This window comes from Megachile rotundata, chromosome 1 (assembly GCF_050947335.1).
Source record: "Megachile rotundata isolate GNS110a chromosome 1, iyMegRotu1, whole genome shotgun sequence".
Taxonomy (NCBI): Eukaryota; Metazoa; Arthropoda; class Insecta; order Hymenoptera; family Megachilidae; genus Megachile; species Megachile rotundata.
Genome location: NC_134983.1, coordinates 12,097,645 through 12,117,952, shown reverse-complemented (window position 1 = coordinate 12,117,952; position 20,308 = coordinate 12,097,645). Strand labels below are relative to the sequence as shown.

The following is a 20,308-nucleotide window of genomic DNA, read 5'->3' as shown; positions in this document are numbered from 1 at the left end:
TTTTCTTCGGAAAATGGTCATGGTCCAAATTACGTCAAATTTTGCAAATAAGAACTTTTTTAAGAAAGGAAACATCTATGAGAATGGTTTTTGTCGATTCAAAACAAAATTTTTTACCTTTTTTATATCGTTCCCTACCTTACCGATGAATGTTTACGAAAATGGAACAAGTTATACCATCTCTCGATAAACAGGGTAAAATTATTTTCTGTTGTATCATCTAGCGGTAGAAGATGAGAACTAATTAAGCTGCAGTTTCATACGCGTGTAAATCACCCTGTTTGCCATAGAAATTTCGTCACTTGCGCCATTTTTTAAAAAATTCACTTCATATAGATTTTATTGAACAATATGCTATATATTTATTAACATTAGATTGAATAAGTTGAATATTAAATTAAATGCATAATTTTATTTCATTAAATGTACAATTTTTAATAACACATAAATTTAAGAATAATAAATTATAAATACTTCTAAACTGAAGTTTGTCACACTTTTTATTAAAACATACAAACTGTATATAACTTAAAAATTATTTGGTATGAGTAGATTATATAAATCACTGAAGTCATATTTTTTTATTACCCTAACGCAAAATTTTTGTTTATTTCTTTTCATCCAGTCTTTATTATTACGTAACCTTACATCACTAACAAATACAGCACTCATAGTTGAAAGCTTGTCAAATTTTTTTAATATACAATTTTAATAATTTATTAATATATATTAATCTTACAATACTAACTATATTCTAAGGGACCTAACACGTCTTAAATTTGTCGGAGGTATTCGAGTTCTGGGTTTCGAAGAAGTTCGAAATTTCCCAGAACCTCCGAATAACACAGCTGTATCCACTCTGACAGGAGGATATCGGACGTCTTCGGAAGTTCGTACCTTCCTAATCGCCCTAATCTTCGTATCAGAAGGAACAGGACCCACAAAATCCTCCAACTCTTCTCTCTTCTTCGCGTCAATATGCAGTCTCGCCGTATTCCTTATTTTCCGATCTGAGCTGCATATCGTCAGCCACTTCCTGGAAACCTGCGCAGCAGACAACAAAGACTCAGGATCTAACTTGCGCAGGATCAGCTGAGACACCTCCAACGGAAGTTCGGTAATGAAATCCCTCTTGGCGGGTTGCAGCAGTCCAATAGCGCGGAGAAAGAACCTGAAGAACTCCATGTTGCTTCTACCTTTGCAAAAGGACGAATGTAGCACGTGGGCAAAATTTGGGGTTTATATACCCATTGTCACGGTTGACCGCGTGTCACGGTTGATCACCCGTCACGGTTCGGTGGTTCGACCAATCAGAAATGAGATCGGGGCTGACGTAATCATATAGGTTTATTACAATTAGCTTATTTATTTTGGAAAATGAAATATTTAAAATTACAAAGTGTAATATTTGATAAAGACTTAGATAATCCTCTTCTGTGTCTTCAGGTTTACTTTCTTAGCCAGTGTCCTTTGTTCTTGTAAGACTACCTGTTGCGCCGATATTTCAGAACCGTGCAGATCAGTATGTTAGCGGATGATGGTAGGATCAATTATTATCACCGGAGTACTTTTACCCAGGGATATTTTATCACAAGTTTGGTTACCGCATAGTTACAGAAACTAACGTCCAGCGCGAACAGTCAAGAGCGAACCTTTTTGCGTCCACACTTCCATCAGGTTAAATAGTCCCAAATCCGACGAGGACAGCTAACACGCCTAAAAGTGCGGCAGATCCTTGAAAGAAAGTGGGAATTCCCAGAAAAATTGGGAATCTTCATCATAATAATATCTAGGAAAAATCCAGACCTTCTTAAGACAGACTTCTTATTCTGACCCTATGAGTTGAGATCTAACGCCGATGAGTTGAGACCTAAAAACTGAATGTGTACTTTCGTACGTAGTGGTGAAACCAACATCACAGAACTTTGTGAACTCCACATGTCATACATGCTTCACACATGATCGTCATAAAATTTCTTCATCTACTTTACATCTGCAACGCATTATCATACAATTCCTTATTTATCCTCAGTGGGTACGAAACATCAGCATCGTCGACCGAGAAAAGAATCGATCTACGGGGTTGACGCAAGCGCCCTAAAAAAGAGCATACGCCGCGCCCCTGCTTAGAGACGAGAATGCTGGTAAATTTGACCAAAACAAACCAGTGAGCATGGACATTAAGTAGGTTTTAGGGAACCGTTGCTCTTCTCTTTCCTTTCACACCACTCATCGATAGCAATTTAGTCGACATGAGTCCCGGTCTCGGACACGATCCTCTTCCTTCGTACAACATCACCGCACTAGGTAAAACAAGCTGCGATCATTTTTTTCTTACAACCTTCTTTACATCCGGTGTTTGCATAATAACTAGTTGTCAAACGTGTCGTTGCTTTCAGGTAACACAGCGCTATGTCTGTGGCAGCAACCGCAACACATACTCTTTCAATTAGCAAATTTTTGCTTCGCCCTGTCGTATTCGGCACCCTCCTCGAGAAAGGGGATATTATTTATGCATTCTGTGCTGATAATCGGTAAGTGGATCTATCTTTTGTGCTTCTGATTTAACTGATAAGTGAGCGGTAGTACATATAACATGTTAATACTAAATAACGAAGTAAGTGGTTTTTGTAAGTGTCATGAGTACAGGATGAGAAACACTGTGTTTTTCAATTTTTCTCTTATCTGTATATATTCTAATATTTTTATGGGATTGCATAATTAGCTGTTTATCAGGTAAGGGGTAGTATTGCAAACTTGTGAAACTATGGAGAGAATATGTTAATTTTTACTTAGGTAATTATATACGTGAGCAATTACCCAGTACTGCGATCTTACAAATATATTTCAAGGTTATTTAAACAGGCAAAGTGTACGCCTTTTTCTAAATAATTACTGCATTAAAAAGATATTTGCAAGTATCTCTAAAAGCAGTGTTTAGCAGTGGTTGAATGCAGAAAGAAAAGTTGTTCAAAATGGCATTCTTGGACCCATCTTTCAAAGTCGTCGAAGTCAGTCAAACGTGAACCTTTTTCTTAATAATTTTTACGTTATAAAGATTGTTACAAATATTTCAGAAACCAAAATCAATTACCAGTTTTTCAAGAACGTTATAATAAAATTCTGAATTGTTTTCTGTTTCAGGATTCATGTTGTTGTCCGGCTGGGCATGGCACGTGATATGCGCGCCAGACATATTCTCCTGGAACTTCAGCTTCTTGTTGCTGAATATCGGACAGTTGGTTTACATAGTTTATCAAATGAGACCCGTTCGATTCGACCCCGAATTAGAAGAGGCTTATCACACACTGTTTTACCCTTTTAAGGTGAGCGCTTTGTCAAGATCCTAATCAATTTTATGAGTTTATATATGCGATTACCATACATCACGCGACACACTGTTCTTAATCTTTCGCGTGTTTCTGGATATCAAGTGATCGTATATTAGATTAGTTAGCACGGTACTAATTCAGAATTCGTAAAACACTGCAGCCCGCTGTAGCTATAATTGGAATAGAACGTGATGTATTTGGCGTGCGAAATTAAATCGTGTGTGTACGAAGGAGAGGAAACTTATTTCTATTCATCGTACAGATTTCTGAGAAAGATTGCGTATCTCTAATCGGCGGTACAATTAGGTTGAGAAAATTGAGAATAAGATAAAGCGATGCATTAAGATTGTACCTTAACAATTTCATGGCCGGTGATTAGCGTATGAGCTTTTACACGCTATCCTTTATTTATTATTTATATCTACTGAACATAATTTACAATTTAAGGGTGACATAAAATTAATAGCTCTGTAGATATAATTCTTTCTGTTCCAAATATGAGATACCTAGAGAAACCTTGTTATAAATGGTGACGACAAGATATACTATTTTAGTACTTTATTAAAAATCAATGAATATATAATTTCATAATTAGCTGAATATCTACAGATTTGTTAAATAAGTTTTTAGGAGTAAAACATTTAAGACTTCACAGTATTTTATTTTTTGCTATTTTTACAATGACAATGTCGATGAATAGGTATCTCGACTGCAATTCAAGAGGTTGGTGTCTCCAGAATTCGCATCGATAATGTCGTTACACACCGGTGAAGCGTATGCGATGCAAAATTTAACGAGAACCGACAGACTGGGTCTGTTGCTTAGTGGTAAAGTGAACGTACTCAGCGACTCGAATTTTCTGCATCTTATATTGCCTTGCGAGTTTTTGGATTCGCCGGAATTCGAGAGTTCTCGAGCATCTGTTGACGATAAATTTAAGGTAAATATTCTGATTCTTGATGTTTGAAGATTTCAAACTGCATAAAGAAAACTTCAAATTTTTAACTTTGTAAATTTCAAATTTTCAAATTTGTTAACTTCAAATTTTCAAATTTGTTAATTTCAAATTTTCAAATTTTTAGATTACTTGAATATTTAGATAAAGTGTTCTTTTCACGTTAAAAGTAATTGTATATGCTAATTTTTATGGTCTCTCCTGTATTTGCATAATCCACTTTACTTTCAATGTAAAAATAAATATGCATTGTAGTTTTCATGTTAAAATATTATTGTACTAAATAATTGTTTTTTTTTGCTGTTAGGTGTCGATCGTTGCGGCAAGTTCGTGTAGATATTTATACTGGCAAAGATCTGCATTGGAGTATTTGCTCGTTAAAGAAGCATATCTAGCTACAGTTTTAACAACATTAGTTGCGAGGGATATCGCTACTAAATTATACGCTATGAATAATAAGGTAATTGCATAAAATTCTGTATTTAATCAAGTCTCTTTATCACTATTAGTATCATAATAAGTTTTTCATTTCATTACAAAGTAATTTGAATAATTTTTCAGCAAAATGGTTGTCTAATTTTGTAAATACTCAACTGGTTCTCTAGTTTCTGCAAATTATCTTTTTAACTTAAGATCTTGTTAGATTGTTACAGATAAAGGTTCACATTTGGATATAAGGCTTCCAACAATTAGCGCTGGATTATCCATAAGTGGCGAATATAGGAGTCCAAGAGCATCCAGGCAGGCACTGATCCGTCGAAAAGAGACGACTTTAACTTCTGATAATGGTAATTTCTCTTGTATTCACTTATAAGATAAATCTTGTCGTAAAGTGTTCAAAAACTTGTGTATTCACAATATGATGCATCATAATTTCCAGATTTCAAACTCTTCTCCGTCACAGATTTAATACACTGAATATAATAACAATAGCCAACAATCTATTTGAAAATTCATAATGAATTAAACTACTCTATTCGAATAGTTTTAAAATTATTATAATGTTTTATTCAAACAATTTCAAGCTGTATAAAAGCAGAATAATTCTAAATACCACTAAAATTTAATCATTAACTGTTCTTTCAAAAATAACGAATTAAAAAATAATCTTATCATGAAGCAACAGTTAACGTATTAAACTCAATTAGAAAACCATGCAAATTAAAAGTATAACATTTTATGAAATAATTTTCAGGATGCGTGAAAGATCGTCCAGCGAATAATCTATCGAAGAAGGGAGCCCCAAATATGGAACCCTTACCAGAAATGCCATCTTGCGACGATTTAGCGTCCAGTGGCGTAGAAAGTTGGTTGGATTCATCGAGCAAGTATCACAGTTGCGAAATTGTTGACGAAGAATAACAGGAGGCCTCCTTAACGCCGGACACATTTTACGAAGGAGACAGCGATTAGTGTCCGCGTTAAGGATTTTCATCATTTTTGAGAAGAAGACTGCAGTTTTTTTTAAATTGAACGACAAGACAGTCGTTCAGTCGACGAGAATGCACTTTTAAACGGTATCCGAAAGTGTTACGCAAGGCTGATTGTTATATCGTTGCATAATAATTGATGCTATTATTTATAGTAATGTATTTAAAATATCTTGTTGTTTACCATGTCAGAGTGATTAGAAATTTTGGTAATTATGGTAGATTGTTTTGTGTACGTACTTAATGGTGTCGGTACTCTTTTACGGTTGTTATGGTTATTATTCTTTTGAAGTGAAGTTTTTCAAATTAATTATTTATCAAAGATCCAAATTTTGAAAAAATTTCCAAATTTCCAAATTCCAAAATTCTCGAACTCCCAAATTCTCAAATTTCTATGTTCTCAAATTCTCATATTCTCAAGTTCTCAAATCTCCAAATTCCACAAATTCCCAAATTCCCTAATTCCCCAATTCCCAAATTCTCAATTACACAAATTCCCAAATTCTCAAATCTCCCAATTCCACAAATTCCCAAATTCTCAAATCCCCAAATTCTCAAATTCTCAAATTCCGAAATTCTCAAATCCCCAAATTCTCAAATTCCCAAATTCTCAAATCCCCCAATTCCACAAATTCCCAAATTCTCAAATCCCCCAATTCTGAAATTCCCAAATTCTCAAGTTTCAAATCCTCAAAGCAGAAAATATTAAAATTTGATAATATTTAAATTTCCAGGTCTTCCAATTCCTAAACTTTTGAGTTCCAAAATTTCCAACTCTCTAAACATCCAAATCCCACAATTTCTAATTTTCTAAATTCCTATTCACAATATTGAACAGTACATTGTATGTAAAGTACAATTTCGTTTAGCAACAAGTTTTTAATCAACAATTGAAGTATTATTTAAAAACAACGATTGCTAAGTAAACAGAAACGTTCTGCTTTGTAGAGAAAGTACGTTGACAAACAATTATAAATTATCATTTTTCAAGTAGACATACTGGTGCTAGAAATGTTTGAATTAATTAACAGCGTCGATGACGATACATTAGAGAAATTAATTTGTCAGTAGTATAAGTCAACGCGTAACAGGAGCAGGAGAGTGAGCCAACCATAACGCAGACACAGTTTCCAAATCATGGTTCAGAATATGTTTGGAAAACAGAACGTCTGAGAAACTCAGGTACACTGTTCAAAACTTCATCAAATGTATTCTTATCATTTATTGAACGTGATAGAACGATTTCGCTTAATTTTATGCCGAATTATCGAGAAGCGATTTCTCGTGAATTTAAGGATAGAAATTCATGATAGTGTACGTGAAAATAGATATCGTTGATTCGTTAAGCATAGGGTGTTTCATAATGTGGGGATGTGGATAAAGTAAATAATATTTATGTGAATGGGTGTATGAATTGATTTTGCTTATAAGTTATGGTTATTTTTGACAGGGCTGGTTCTACGAATTTTGAAGTCTATACAACTTAATCTAATTCAAGTATTTATATTTCTAAGTTTTGTAATTTTCAGATAAAGTCATTGAATTAGTAAATTATTAGTTCTTTAAATTTTCAGATATGAGATGCTCAATTTTTCAATTTTTCAATTTTTCAGTTTTTCAATTCTTCAATTCTTTCATTCTTTCATTCTCTCATTCTTCCATTCTTCAATTCTTCCATTCTTCAATTCTTCAATTCTTCAATTCTTCAATTCTTCAATTCTTCAATTCTTCAATTCTTCAATTCTTCAATTCTTCAATTCTTCAATTCTTCAATTCTTCAATTCCTCAATTCCTCAATTTTTCATATCATCAATGCTACAATTCCTCAGTTCCTCCATTACACAATTCTTCAATTCCTCAATTTTTCATATTATCAATGCTACAATTCCTCAGTTTCTGCATTATTCAATTCTTAAATTCCTCAGTTGTTGAATTTTTCAATTCCTAAATTCCTCAGTTGTTGAACTTTTCAATTTTTCAATTGTTTAATTTCTGAAGTTCGTAAATTCCTAATATTTCAAACTATCGGGTTTTCATATATTTCTCTTCCCAAATTACAAAATTTCCGAATTTCTAAATTTTGTTGTCTTATAAAGTTGATCCTACACGCTATGAAACACCATGTATGTTAATTCCACATGTCGCTAAATAAACGCCCGAAAAGTGCTCTTGAAGCAACCAAAGTTACAAGTGCTACTTGCGAGAAAAGTGCTTACGCAACAAGGTATCTAATGTCAACAAATCGTGTAACTAGGGAATCGTCGCACTCTACGCATAATTTTATCAATATTGTAAAGCGAATATATCGAACGGAGCTCGTTTACGATATTATAGAGCAGTGTTTCCCAACTTCGACTGAATCATGACTCTTATAGCAGTCAAACGAATTCTACCATACTGGTACCAAAATATCAACATTAAGACTATTATTAAAAACATATTTCATGAAATTATCATAGAGAAAATGTACTACTTAATTTAATTAAAAAATGACTTAAAAGTTTAAAAATTTTCAAATTTAAATGACTTAAAGGTTTCCAAATTTTTAAATTTAAATAACTTAAAAATTTCCAAATTCCTAAAAATATACTTGACTTAAAAATGTCTAAATTTCTAAATTTAAATGACTTAAAATTTTCCAAATTCCTAAAAATTTAAATGACTTGAAAATTTCATCAAAATTTCTTAAATTAAAAAATTTTGGAATTGCAAAGTACGAAAGTTCCAAATTTTAAAGATCGAAAATTATTTCGATTTGGGAGTCATGATCCACACATTGGGAATTCAGGCCTCAGAGAAATAATGCACGAAATTATTTTATAAAGTTTTATACCGTAAAGCTTCCATAGATTATTGTAACAAACTGTACTTTCTTCTTTTCATGTATATATTGTACATTGTATATCATGAACATTCTTTGTTTTTTATAAACACGTTGACTTATTCGTTCGTGGATACATGTATTGATAGTATTCATATTATAAAGGTTTCAATGTATCATTGTATTACATATATTAGGTGAAAGATCGTTAATAAAAAATTGTTTCAATGAAAAATTACGTGATACTTCGAGCACAAAATTGCTTCGTATTTTATAATGCACAAATTTATAGGACGCATCGTAGTTTTTCCGTTAGGTATTGTATAATACAATCGTGTATAGCTATGTATATGAAATTTTTAAAGGAATTGCGTAAGTGTTTGTGAGAAGTATTTTATTATGGAGCGGTAGGAGATGAGAGTGTTATTTATTTGTTACGGATGTTTATGCAAATATATTGTTTTTCCTAAATTTTCAAGTCCTTAAATTTTCAAATTCCTAATTTCTCAAATTTCCATACTCATAAATTTCCAAATTCTTACTTTCCCAAATTTTCAATTCCCTGAATTCTCAAATTCCTAATTCTCGAAATTTCCATATCCCTAAATTTCCAAATTCTCAAATTCCTAATTCCCCAAATTTCCATGTCCCTAAATTCCCAAATTTCTAATTTCCCAAGTTTCCAATTTCCCAAATTTCCAATTCCCCAAATTCTCAAATTCCAAATTCTTCAAATTTCCATATCTCTAAATTTCCAAACTCTCAAATTCCTAATTCCCCAAATTTCCATGTCCCTAAACTTCCAAATTTCTAATTTCCCAAGTTTACAATTTCCCAAATTTCCAATTTCCCAAATACTCAAGTTCTAAATTCTCCAAATTTCCATATCCCTAAATTCCTAAATTCTCAAATTCCTAATTCCTCAAATTTCCATGTCCCTAAATTCCCAAATTCCCAAATTTCTAATTTCCCAAGTTTCCAATTCCCCAAATTCTCAAATTCCAAATTCCCCAAATTTCCATGTCCCTAAATTCCCAAATTTCTAATTTTCGAAGTTTTCAATTTCCCAAATTTCCAACTCCCCAAATTCTCAAATTCCAAATTCTCCAAATTTCCATATCCCTAAATTCCCAAATTCTCAAATTCCTAATTCCTCAAATTTCCATGTCCCTAAATTCCCAAATTTCCAATTTCCTAAATTTCCAAATTCCTAATTTCCCAACTTCTCAATTACCTCAACTCTCAAATTCCAACTTCCCAAATTTCTAATCAAACTTCCATAAATTTTCCTAAAAAAAAAATTTCCACACTTCCAAATCCTCAAACTTCCAAGTATTTTTATAATTCACCACAACAAAATCTTTCTGTACCTAATTTCAAATACCACACAGTATATACCGATGAAGAGGCACGTTTATAATATACATACATAATTTACATAATTTCTGCACAATGTGGTACGCTTTAAATGCATAAACATCCGCAATCTGATTATTTATACTGGTTTATCTCTAAGTAATAATTAAACGTTCCGAAATATTTCCTGAATATTATAGTTTACCAAATTACGCAGATAAGAATACATTTTCGATAAAAAATCAATTCAACTTTCTACCATATTTTTTTGGTACAAAACATCGTTACGTTGGTTGTTGAAATTTTTATTCGCGAAACTATGTTACAGTTTGAGCTGGGTGTTTGCGATTTTTATCATAAAACAACAACTGATAATAGCAGGGTCTGGTGTATATACTATATGTTGTTAACTTTGCACTGTAGTATCAAACCGATGGCAATACGAATACTCGATCGAGATAGTTTGTAGCGTTGAAATACGTGTTTTGTACAGATTTAAATTACTGTTTTCCTTGTTGTTAATGAATACAATGGACGAAATGGAAAGTTTGCACGAAACTCTGTTCCATTCATTTCACTATACATTTATTCTTCTTTTACCTGTTCTTTCAGTGGCTTTCATTTTCAACTTAGCAAATTGTATTTGTGTATAAATCACCTGTTTATGTATTCTTTTTTTAATTAAATTCTAATTGAAATTTTATCCTACACTTCATTCGTGAGATATATTGTATTATTAATTTTACATATTTTTTACCCTTGAGAAATATGATAATTTTAAATGTTGACAACAGCAAACTAATTTCATTTTTCATATTTAAAATAGAAGTTTTATAAATACAAAGTTTAAAGTAATTTTTATTTGAATAATTATGAATTTATTTTGTTAATTTATTCAATTACGAATATGTGGAGTATTGTAATTTATAAATACAAATAGTCTACTATTTTTATGTATCTTAAAATTATCCTTGCTAATATTATTTCATTGTTAAAAACGGGGTAAAAATACAGGACCTGACCAGGAAAAATTAAAATCCATTTATATGTTACAACATTCAGGGAGAAGAAAAATCACAATTTTAATTATAACAAATTTAAGAAATTAATCGAACTCAGAGTAAAATATTATTTATTATTTATTATTACATTTTTACATTACATTGAGTTTAATATTACTTACAGTTCAGATTCACTATTTACATAATTTTAAATATAGAGATACATCAATTTTAATATCATTATATGATTCATAATTTACACCTGCATATTTATTAATATATATTCATATGCATTTACAATTGTTCAAAAGAGGTAACATGTTCAAAACATCCCATAATCATTAAGTTTAAGTTAAAAATATAAACTAATCAGATTATTATGAAGATTTAATACCATCACATGATTTTTAATTTACACGTGAATATTTATTAACATGCATTCATGTGCATCCACCATTTTTCAAAAAAGATAAATTACGCCAAGTAACACGTTAAAAATACCTCATAATCACTAAATTGGAGTTAATGAGATGGAGCTACTCAAGGTACGTCTTGAAATAGCCTGATAGATTAGCAAAAAGGAATACAGAGTAGCAATTAACATTTCCTTTATTATCATCTAGCTCCATCTTGTCCGTAGGGCTATTATCTAGTCCAACTCAAACAGAGGGCCTCGAAATAGCACGAATAGTCGAAACGGCCCTGCAGTGAAAGAAGATTGATTTGATGGTGAAATAAACCGGTTGTGCTATCGGTAAGTCCAATTACCAGCAGGCTATTTCAAATAACCCAATTACTCCGCCATTGATTTCACCTGCGTTAGCGGAAAATTTGTGATTAGTCACACGTTGTTAATGTTTGTACAAAGTGGCTCGTTTAACTGTGCCCTCGCTAATATTATTTTTCAATTAGGAAAAACGTTTCATACGATATACTTTTCTATTATAAGAAACGTTTCATACGGTATACTTTTTAACTTCTCCATTATAAGAAACGGTTTCAGTGGTATTAAGTGTTCAACATTAACTGGACGCTAATTGCTAAACTGATTTAATTGGAAAACTTTAAAATTTACAACTTTTCAAAGTCTTAATTAAAAATTATTGGAATTTGTAAACCTTGAGATTCACAATTTTTTAAATAGTAAAATTTTTGTATTTTTAAATCATCAAATTTTGATGTTGAAAAATTTAGGAATTTTGGAGTTGTGAAATTTCTCGATGTCCAAGATTTCAGATTGCTAAATTTGGAAATTATTAAATTCTGGAATGTTAAAATTTCCGAACTATAAATGTTACAAATTCTCGGATATAAAAATTGACAACTTTTGAAATTTCTAAATTTTTAAGTCCACAATTATACAAGTCAAATCTATAAACGTAAAATGAATTTACATTAACATTGATGTGTTGAAAAATGAATTAAAAATTGCAAAATTAATTCCATCCAGGAACGGCACATTTACGAATACAGATTTCGAAATGGGGTGAGATGCAAATATATTAATGCTTATAAATTTTATAAGCGTTCATACAAATATGACCCAGTATAACAATAGATTCGAATAATAATTGATACATTATTGATTGCTGTAGAATTACTAAATCCCTCAAAATCATTTACAGTGATTTTGAATTATAAAGTTAAAGCACTTTAGTTCAAATGTACATTAATTTTTGTACCGATATAAAATAATACAATATAAAAATTCATTCTATATTCCTTACATATTTATTCTAAATTTAAATGCATCGTATAAATTCGTACAACGTATACATTCTAAATTTAACATCCAGACGAAGTGTTAACGAGACAGAAACTCGTCCAAAAGTTAATGAAGACGTTTGGTGTGAAGAATTATCAGCATTTTCCAGGGAATAAAACGATTTCACGGAGCGATATGATAAGAATGATAGCAAATATATCTCATTCTTCCTATATCACGATTGTCTGATAGCCAGAAGCTCGCGTGACGATGTCCAATGAATTAAAGCAATGAAACAGAACTATTGAAATATAAAAGTCTTTATTACACATTAAATGATGATTTGCGAGAAGCTTAAATTCAAGATAGTATAAAAAGATATATGTTAACTATAGAAGCATGTTTATTTATACAGGGTGTTTCGTACCTAGTGTTACTCCCTGAAAGGTGTGGTAGAGAATGTTTTTGCAAAGGAAAATCTAGTTCAGAATCACATCCTTTACCACCTCTTTCAGGGAGTAATACTAGTTATGAGACATCCTATACGATCAAATACTTTTACAGACCACAAAGAATATATATAATTTCATCTTTTATTTCCATCTTCGAAACAAACTGTACCATGCACTTTAAGAACTGCGAAAATGTGATAATCTATGATACTGATGCAGCAATTTCAAGCTGCGATGTATGCGAATTTTCCTGAAAATTCTATGAAAGATAATAGAATTTTGCAAGATTCGATGACGGAAATATACGATGCATGACAGTGAAAAACGTGAACACAAGAATCCATTGGGAAAATAATGGCAGAAAGTGTAGCGAGCATGGCCGGATTAAAGTTCTTGGTGGCCCGGGGCTATTAACTCAGCACAGGTTCTCTTCGTATAAAAAAAGGAAATTGGGGTTAATTAGCGTTTACATGAAACGAAGTTTATTTTATAATAAGTTACGGTTAAAATTTCACAATTTGCATTAATATGTAAATTGATATGCAAAAGTATAACGGAGTTAAACTTAGTTAATTCCTTTTGCGTTTCTTTGAAGTATTAGAAGCTCCAAAAGGTAGAGATCAACATTATAGTTCAATTCTCTGTCGTTAAATACAGACCTGGTAGCAATACATGTAAACAGAGATGGATCGAAAGAAGGGCGTGAATGAGGGACAAAAGTAGGGTGCAGGTATATACAAACATAGCAATGAAGGGCTATTAAGTATAGACGTGTTCAGCAAGGAACGTGAGGTGCATTAATTATTTTTCGGCAAAAAGGGAAATATAATTAGGGGAATAGGTGCAGCATGTCTAGCAGGCAACATGAATTTAATCAGCAAAGAGTTTTATGTCTGTTCATTTTATATGCATTTCTATTCAATTTTTAAGCCATTTTTTTTTAGTTATTGACTATATAATTATAAATAAAAATTTTTATGTTACCAAATTTGTAAACTTTTAAAATTTGCAAAATTCTTAGAGTTACAAGTTCATGAATTTCTAATCATTCAAATATAGAAATTTAGAAATTGTGAAATCCCTAAAAACCTAAATCATCAGATCTTCGAGTACTTAAGTCCCCAAATCTCCAAATTTCCAAATCTCCAAATCTCCAAATCTCCAAATCCACAGATCCACAGATCCACAAATCCCCCAATCCCCAAATCCCCAAATTCCCAAATCCCCAAATCCTCAAATTTCCAAATCCCCAAATCCCCAAATCCACAGATCCACAGATCCACAGATCCACAGATCCACAAATCCCCAAACCCCCAAATCCCCAAATTCTGAAATTTCCAAATTCTCAAATCCACAAATCCCCAAATCCCCAAATCCACAAATCCCCAAATCCCCAAATCCCCAAATCCCCAAACCCCCAAATCCCCAAATCCCCAAATCCCCAAATCCCCAAATCCCCAAATCCCCAAATCCCCAAATTCACAGATCCACAAATTCCCAAACCCCCAAATCCCCAAATTCTGAAATTTCCAAATTCTCAAATCCACAAATCCCCAAATCCCCAAATCCCCAAATCCCCAAATCCCCAAATCCCCAAATCCACAAATCCCCAAATCCCCAAATCCCCAAACCCCCAAATCCCCAAATCCCCAAATCCCCAAATCCCCAAATCCCCAAATCCCCAAATCCCCAAATCCCCAAATTCACAGATCCACAAACCCCCAAATCCCCAAATCCCCAAATCCCCAAATTCACAGATCCACAAATCCCCAAATCCCCAAATTCTCAATTTCCTAAACTCTGAAATTTCCAAATCCCTCAGATCTCAAATTCCCAAAATTCCAAAATTCTCACTTTCTTAAACATCTAAACTCTCATTTCCAAAAAATTCTCCAAATTTTTCAATTGCGTCAATACCAGTTTCATTTGCATTCATTTTACTGCAAATTTTGTGGTAATGAAGTATGCATATTTTATTGAAATATGAATACTGATAGTAAACGGATTGAATTAACTTATACCTTACAATTGAAATACAAACGTGTACAGCGGAACTACATACAATTACGAACATAATAATATCGAGTTCAGATCAATTTACATTCGATTTGAATTGTAGCAGCACGCGATAACGTCGAATTACCATAATACTTCAAATTTCAAATTATAAGAAACTCGACCTAAAAAAACGAACATTGCTGAAAGATAGTTCGGGTTATATGAACTTACATGCAGTTGATTATTAATTAAAAATTATGAAGTTATGACCATAAATTTGGGAGCAAGTATAATTTTTTATTAAAAAGGTATAAACGGAGTTTATGATTTAGATTGTGAAACAGATATACATTTATTAAATATATGTAGTAGTACATAAAATGCAATGTTAGTAAAACAATCTCGTCTGTGAACATCGATAGAAACATTACTACAATTATTTATAATTATCAGAAGTTTTAATATGGCTTATCAACAGAAGGGTGGAAATAGAGAAGGCCGTATTATTCTTTAAAAAACTGCTTTATGTTCACAAAGTATTTATGCAGAAAGTCAATATTAGCAAATATGGAATGGAAATCAGTACAATTATTCGCAGCTTCTACAAGCAACAAGTTTTTAACGTCTCATATCAATAAACGATATTATGATAAGCAAAATTCTGTTTATAAATTGCATTTATTTCCACCGACAATCGACGAAAATTTGATAAACAAAAACCATTCGTATCTTCGGCACACAAACTTCATTTATTTCCATTGTTTAATTAAACAGCGTCGAGGGTACACCATCGCTCTTTAATACAGAAAGAGATAAAAAATGTCGCGCACGAAGTTGGAAAACAGGTAGACTGTAAAGATCGAAAAAAGAGTAACATTTCGCATAGAACGTGGATGGTGGTGGTAGGATGAAACAGGGTGCAAGGCACGTAGGTAAATACGAGGGAAGAAAAAGAGGAAGGACAAAGAGGGTAGCACAGAAGAGGGCAAGGGTAAACTACCGAAGGATGAGCAAGTCGGCGAAGGGGGTTGGAGCGGTAGGAAAGGTAACATCATCCCCTAAGCAGAAGAGAGAAGGTAGGAGGTTGGAAGGAGTTCGTGGGAAGTTGTCGAGATGAAGGTGGACAGTGCTGCCACCTACGCGGAGGGCGTGGCGCTAGTTCTATCGGCGCTTAGTCTAACGAGAGCTTTGGCACGAGTCGGACAATCTCGGGGAGCAGCACTCGTGTCGCTTCTGTTACCGCGTGAGAACGAGAGAGAGAGAGAGAGAGGACGAGAGAGAGTGGCGCGAGAGGGTGAGAGTGGCAGGACAACGGTGGCGGGGGTTGGATAAGACAAAGAGAAAGAGCGAGGAGAATTCGAAGATCGTGCGGATAGGAGAGAAAGGAAGAGGAACGGTGGTAGCAGTGCGAGACGGGATGTACGCGTAGAGAGGATCGACGAGCAGGCGAATAATGTCGCAAAGATGAATGAACCGTCGAACGGACACGGTTGCCCGCGATGATAAATAAAACCCTCGGTGTTGGAACGCGGTACGCGAGCGCGAGGGGCAACAACAGCCTGAAATTTAGAGTGCTGCTGATCGCGTTAGACCGAAGGCGGTAGTGACCATGGCGCCCCTGCTCGCATGTAAACAGTGCTTCGTGCCCGACGCACGCTTCGAGAGCAGCGTTCGCGATCTCGACAGTGTATCCGTGGAAAGCAATCGCGGCTGCCAGCGTGACCGTTGTCCACGTCGGTTTCGTCGGGAACTCCGATGAACCGGAAACGGTAGACTCGAAAACGGAATCGTGACGAGGCAAGACGTTATGGACGGTAGAGACGAGTCATGATCCTCGTCCTGCTGCGTCGACGTCGTCCTCGTTGTCCTCGCCCTCGTCCTCGCCATCGTCGTCGTGCTCGTCGTCGTCGTCGCCGCGCGAAACCGTCGTGCGATCCTCTGTTGATCCGTCGAGCGTGCGTGCGCGAGTGCAAGACGCTGAACGGAGCCGAACAACCCAACGATGCTCAAACGTGATTGATGCGTGTCGCATCCGACTGCTACCTAACAAGTGGCAACCACCCCGAGATACGAGTACGTTTTCATCGTTACTTTATTTTACTGTGCTAACTTACATGTGCTTCGTTCTGTTTATTCCGGTTTGTCGTGCGTTTTTTTTACTCGTTCCTTTATGAATCGAGTGATCGAACGGTGCGTCGAGCACATGTAACTCGGACGAACGTGCACTGTGTCAGTTGGTTTACGTGAACGTATTGTTAACGGAGCATCGGATGCGTTTCTGGGATTTCACACGACGAGGTACGTTTTACGCTAGTGATACCTTTCTCGAAAAATTTTCGGTGTCGAGAAACGTTCGTGAAACTGATGAAGCAGTAGTCTGTTGCATCGGTCGTAAGTGCAGCATTTTCATTTCGACGTAGTTTCTTCGTATTGTGTGCCTTCAGTTTCCTGTACGAAATGAACCTCTCTTTTAAACCATCTACGTTTCTAACATACTCTAAATGTTAATACAATTTAACCTATACCATCTCCTTTCGGTGAAATATATGAACCAGTGACGGAAATCCGTACTGTTCGAAAAATCTCCATCGGTCAAATCTGTAATAAAAGGGTTAAATTCGATCGTATGTTGTGATTGGAAAAGTGGAACGTGTTTCATTGAGAAACGAAAATGTACGTACGTTACATCGACGTGTGCACGTTTCTATGCTCACTGGTGATACCCTGTGTAGAATTTTTATTGGAGCGTGTACTATATTTCTGCTCTTTTTTTATGGCGATTAATCGCTTTTGAAAAGGTTGAAACGAACGGGGAAGCTGCAACGTGTACCGCAGACTAATTTCGCTGAACTTTTTTATTGCAAAATTTTTGCCTAACACGAGTCTCGTTCGGTCGACCTTATTTCTACTGAACACTGTTCTAATTCCGGAAGTTCGTTACCTTTTCGAAACCTGCTCGCCTTTTCCAAATGTACCTACGGGTACATGTACACCGAGAGGCTTGACACGAGAATCGAATGGACAGGTGGCTCTGTGCAAATCTTCGACAGACTTCTCCCTTCCCAGGATAATTCTTTTGTTTCTTTGTTGATTTTCTCGATTTTGCTCCGTTTTATTGGCGAAAACGTCGGTTTGTACGTTCCTAATACGATTTAGGTTAGAAGTCAATCTGATTAGGTCACAAGCCACGCTACGATTGAAGTCTGGTTATTTCAAAATTGAGATCTTATAATTATTTTCTGTCACAAAAATTTGTGTTACATTACGAGACATTCTATTAACGTGTAACATTTTTATTTGTAGAAAGTAATGATTCAAAACCTGTCATCCGTGCATTACTTTTTTTAGCTTGAAAAAAATAATGTATTGTTTGAACTTTTACGAACAATAGCAGTATAAAAATAATAAAAACATTTTGTCAACTTTAAAAATATAAAATATAAAAGTTAAATCAGAAATTCATTTTTGAAAATTATTAAAGTGGCAAAACATTGTTGATTACAAATAAAAAAAAATGCAGCGTATTGTTTGATAAAACACAAAATTTTGTAACGAAGAAAGCAAAAGGGTAAATAGGTTTATAAAAAAGATTATTCCAGTGTATCAGTGATTTTCATTTCGTTAGAAAGTTTAAATGCCTGGCAGCAAAATGAAAGTGAACTGTTGTATACTATTAAACGTTCTTTATACATTTGTACGAATTACAGAATGTGGCTTCGTTAAAGGATACTCTTTCGCGTTTGCAAGCATCTGCATAATATCACGCGCCTAATTTACGCCAGTATGCGTACCTCTGCCAGCTCACAAAGGAATTAAGAATAGTTTTATATTTCTAGCTAATTACGTTCGCCTGCTTATCATCGTTGCATTTAAATAATGGAAATGCTTTTTATGTTTCGTAATAATTTTTCCGGAATTCATTTAATAATTTCTTTGAAGCCCATTGGTTTAATTAATTAGCAACATTTCAGATTTTATATTTGTGTTATACAATTTCGCTGAACTTTAGGTATGGACGATTTATAGAAATTAGTATAATTTTAAATTTTTAAACGTATCGACTTTTTTGTTTAGATTTTGAGGTCGTGGTTGATTGTACACTTACGTACTTATGATAGTATTTAAACTTATCAAAGACAGCGAACTTAAATTTTCTATCTGATATTAAATTCAGTGCTTTTGACTCACATATGTATCATTGGTATTAATAACATAGCACACAGTATTTCAAATCTTATTCTTATGTTTTGTCTGATAGAAACTACATGTGACAATAACGTGTCATATAGTGATATCACATTTGATATACTGTGTAATGTGGAATTCCTGACATTACAACATGTAATAATATAACACACGGTAATACAACAAGTCGCAATATGACGTGTGATCACACGTGGTGATACAACGCGTGGTAATCCAACACATGGTAATACAATGTGTGGTAATTTAAGACGTGCAAATTGATAGTAATCCAACACATGGTGGTTCAACGCATAGTAATCCAACACGTGATCATACAACCCATTGTAATTTAAATCGTGGTAATATAACACTTGGTAATTCTACGCATAGTAACACTGCGCGTGACGATACAATGCGTGGTGGTATAACGCATGATTATACAATGCGTGGCGATATAATGTGAAGTATTTCAACGCATGGTTATTCAACGCATGGTTATTCAACGCATGGTTATTCAACGCATGGTTATTCAACGCATGGTTATTCAACGCGTGGTAATTCAACGCATGGTTATTCAACACATGGTTATTCAACGCGTGGTTATTCAACGCGTGGTTATTCAACGCATGGTTATTCAACGCTTGGTAATTCAACGCGTGGCAATTCAATGCATGGTCGTACAATTTGTGGCGATACAGCGCGTGGTGATATAACGCGTGGTGGTACAATGCGTAGCGATACAATACAAAATACTTCAACGTATTGTTACGCAACGCGTGATAATTCAACGCACAGTAATTCAACGTGGGGTGATATAACACAGAGTGATATAATGTGTGATGTAACGTGCGGTGATGTAACGCACAGTAATTAAGCGTGTGGTAATATAATATTTAACCACATTATTGTGATACAAGACGGTAACATAATACATAGTGCGTAGTGATAATACACAACATTCAATGTTCATAATTTACTGAATCGACAGTATATCAAAAGTGTACTGCAACCATACTTATTCCATGATGTACCCGTATATCTCAGCACATTTACCCCGGTGTACTCATTGGAGT

General features: G+C 34.1%; 2 protein-coding genes across 3 annotated transcripts in view; both read left to right on the top strand.

Moving 5' to 3' along the window:
* Positions 1–1,446: 1,446 nt before the first annotated feature.
* On the top strand, positions 1,447–10,476 carry LOC100876237 (popeye domain-containing protein 3). The gene is made up of 7 exons (XM_003701289.3): positions 1,447–2,307; positions 2,400–2,534; positions 3,145–3,326; positions 4,033–4,272; positions 4,595–4,747; positions 4,931–5,075; positions 5,483–10,476. Exons 1-7 carry the CDS (start codon positions 2,253–2,255, stop codon positions 5,647–5,649), a joined length of 1,077 nt encoding a protein of 358 aa, XP_003701337.1. The 5' UTR covers positions 1,447–2,252; the 3' UTR covers positions 5,650–10,476.
* A 5,388-nt stretch (positions 10,477–15,864) lies between these two features.
* The window catches only part of LOC100876351 (popeye domain-containing protein 1-like), an 82,071-nt gene continuing 77,627 nt past the window's right edge, over positions 15,865–20,308 (top strand). The window contains exon 1 of one of the 2 annotated variants that reach the window (XM_076529417.1): positions 15,865–17,123. The gene's annotated coding sequence lies outside the window, so the exon portion shown is untranslated. Of the gene's footprint in view, positions 17,349–20,308 lie in introns of both variants that reach the window. The other variant, XM_003701290.3, reaches the window with a different exon arrangement.

What these genes read in the sequence shown, in the direction of transcription:
- LOC100876237 (XM_003701289.3), top strand. Translation starts at nt 2,253, where the DNA reads ATGAGTCCCGGTCTCGGACACGATCCTCTTCCTTCGTACAACATCACC. An exon ending in GTACAACATCACCGCACTAG is followed by an intron (nt 2,308 to 2,399) that starts GTAAAACAAGCT and finishes CGTTGCTTTCAG; the next exon opens with GTAACACAGCGCTATGTCTG. An exon ending in TATACGCTATGAATAATAAG is followed by an intron (nt 4,748 to 4,930) that starts GTAATTGCATAA and finishes AGATCTTGTTAG; the next exon opens with ATTGTTACAGATAAAGGTTC.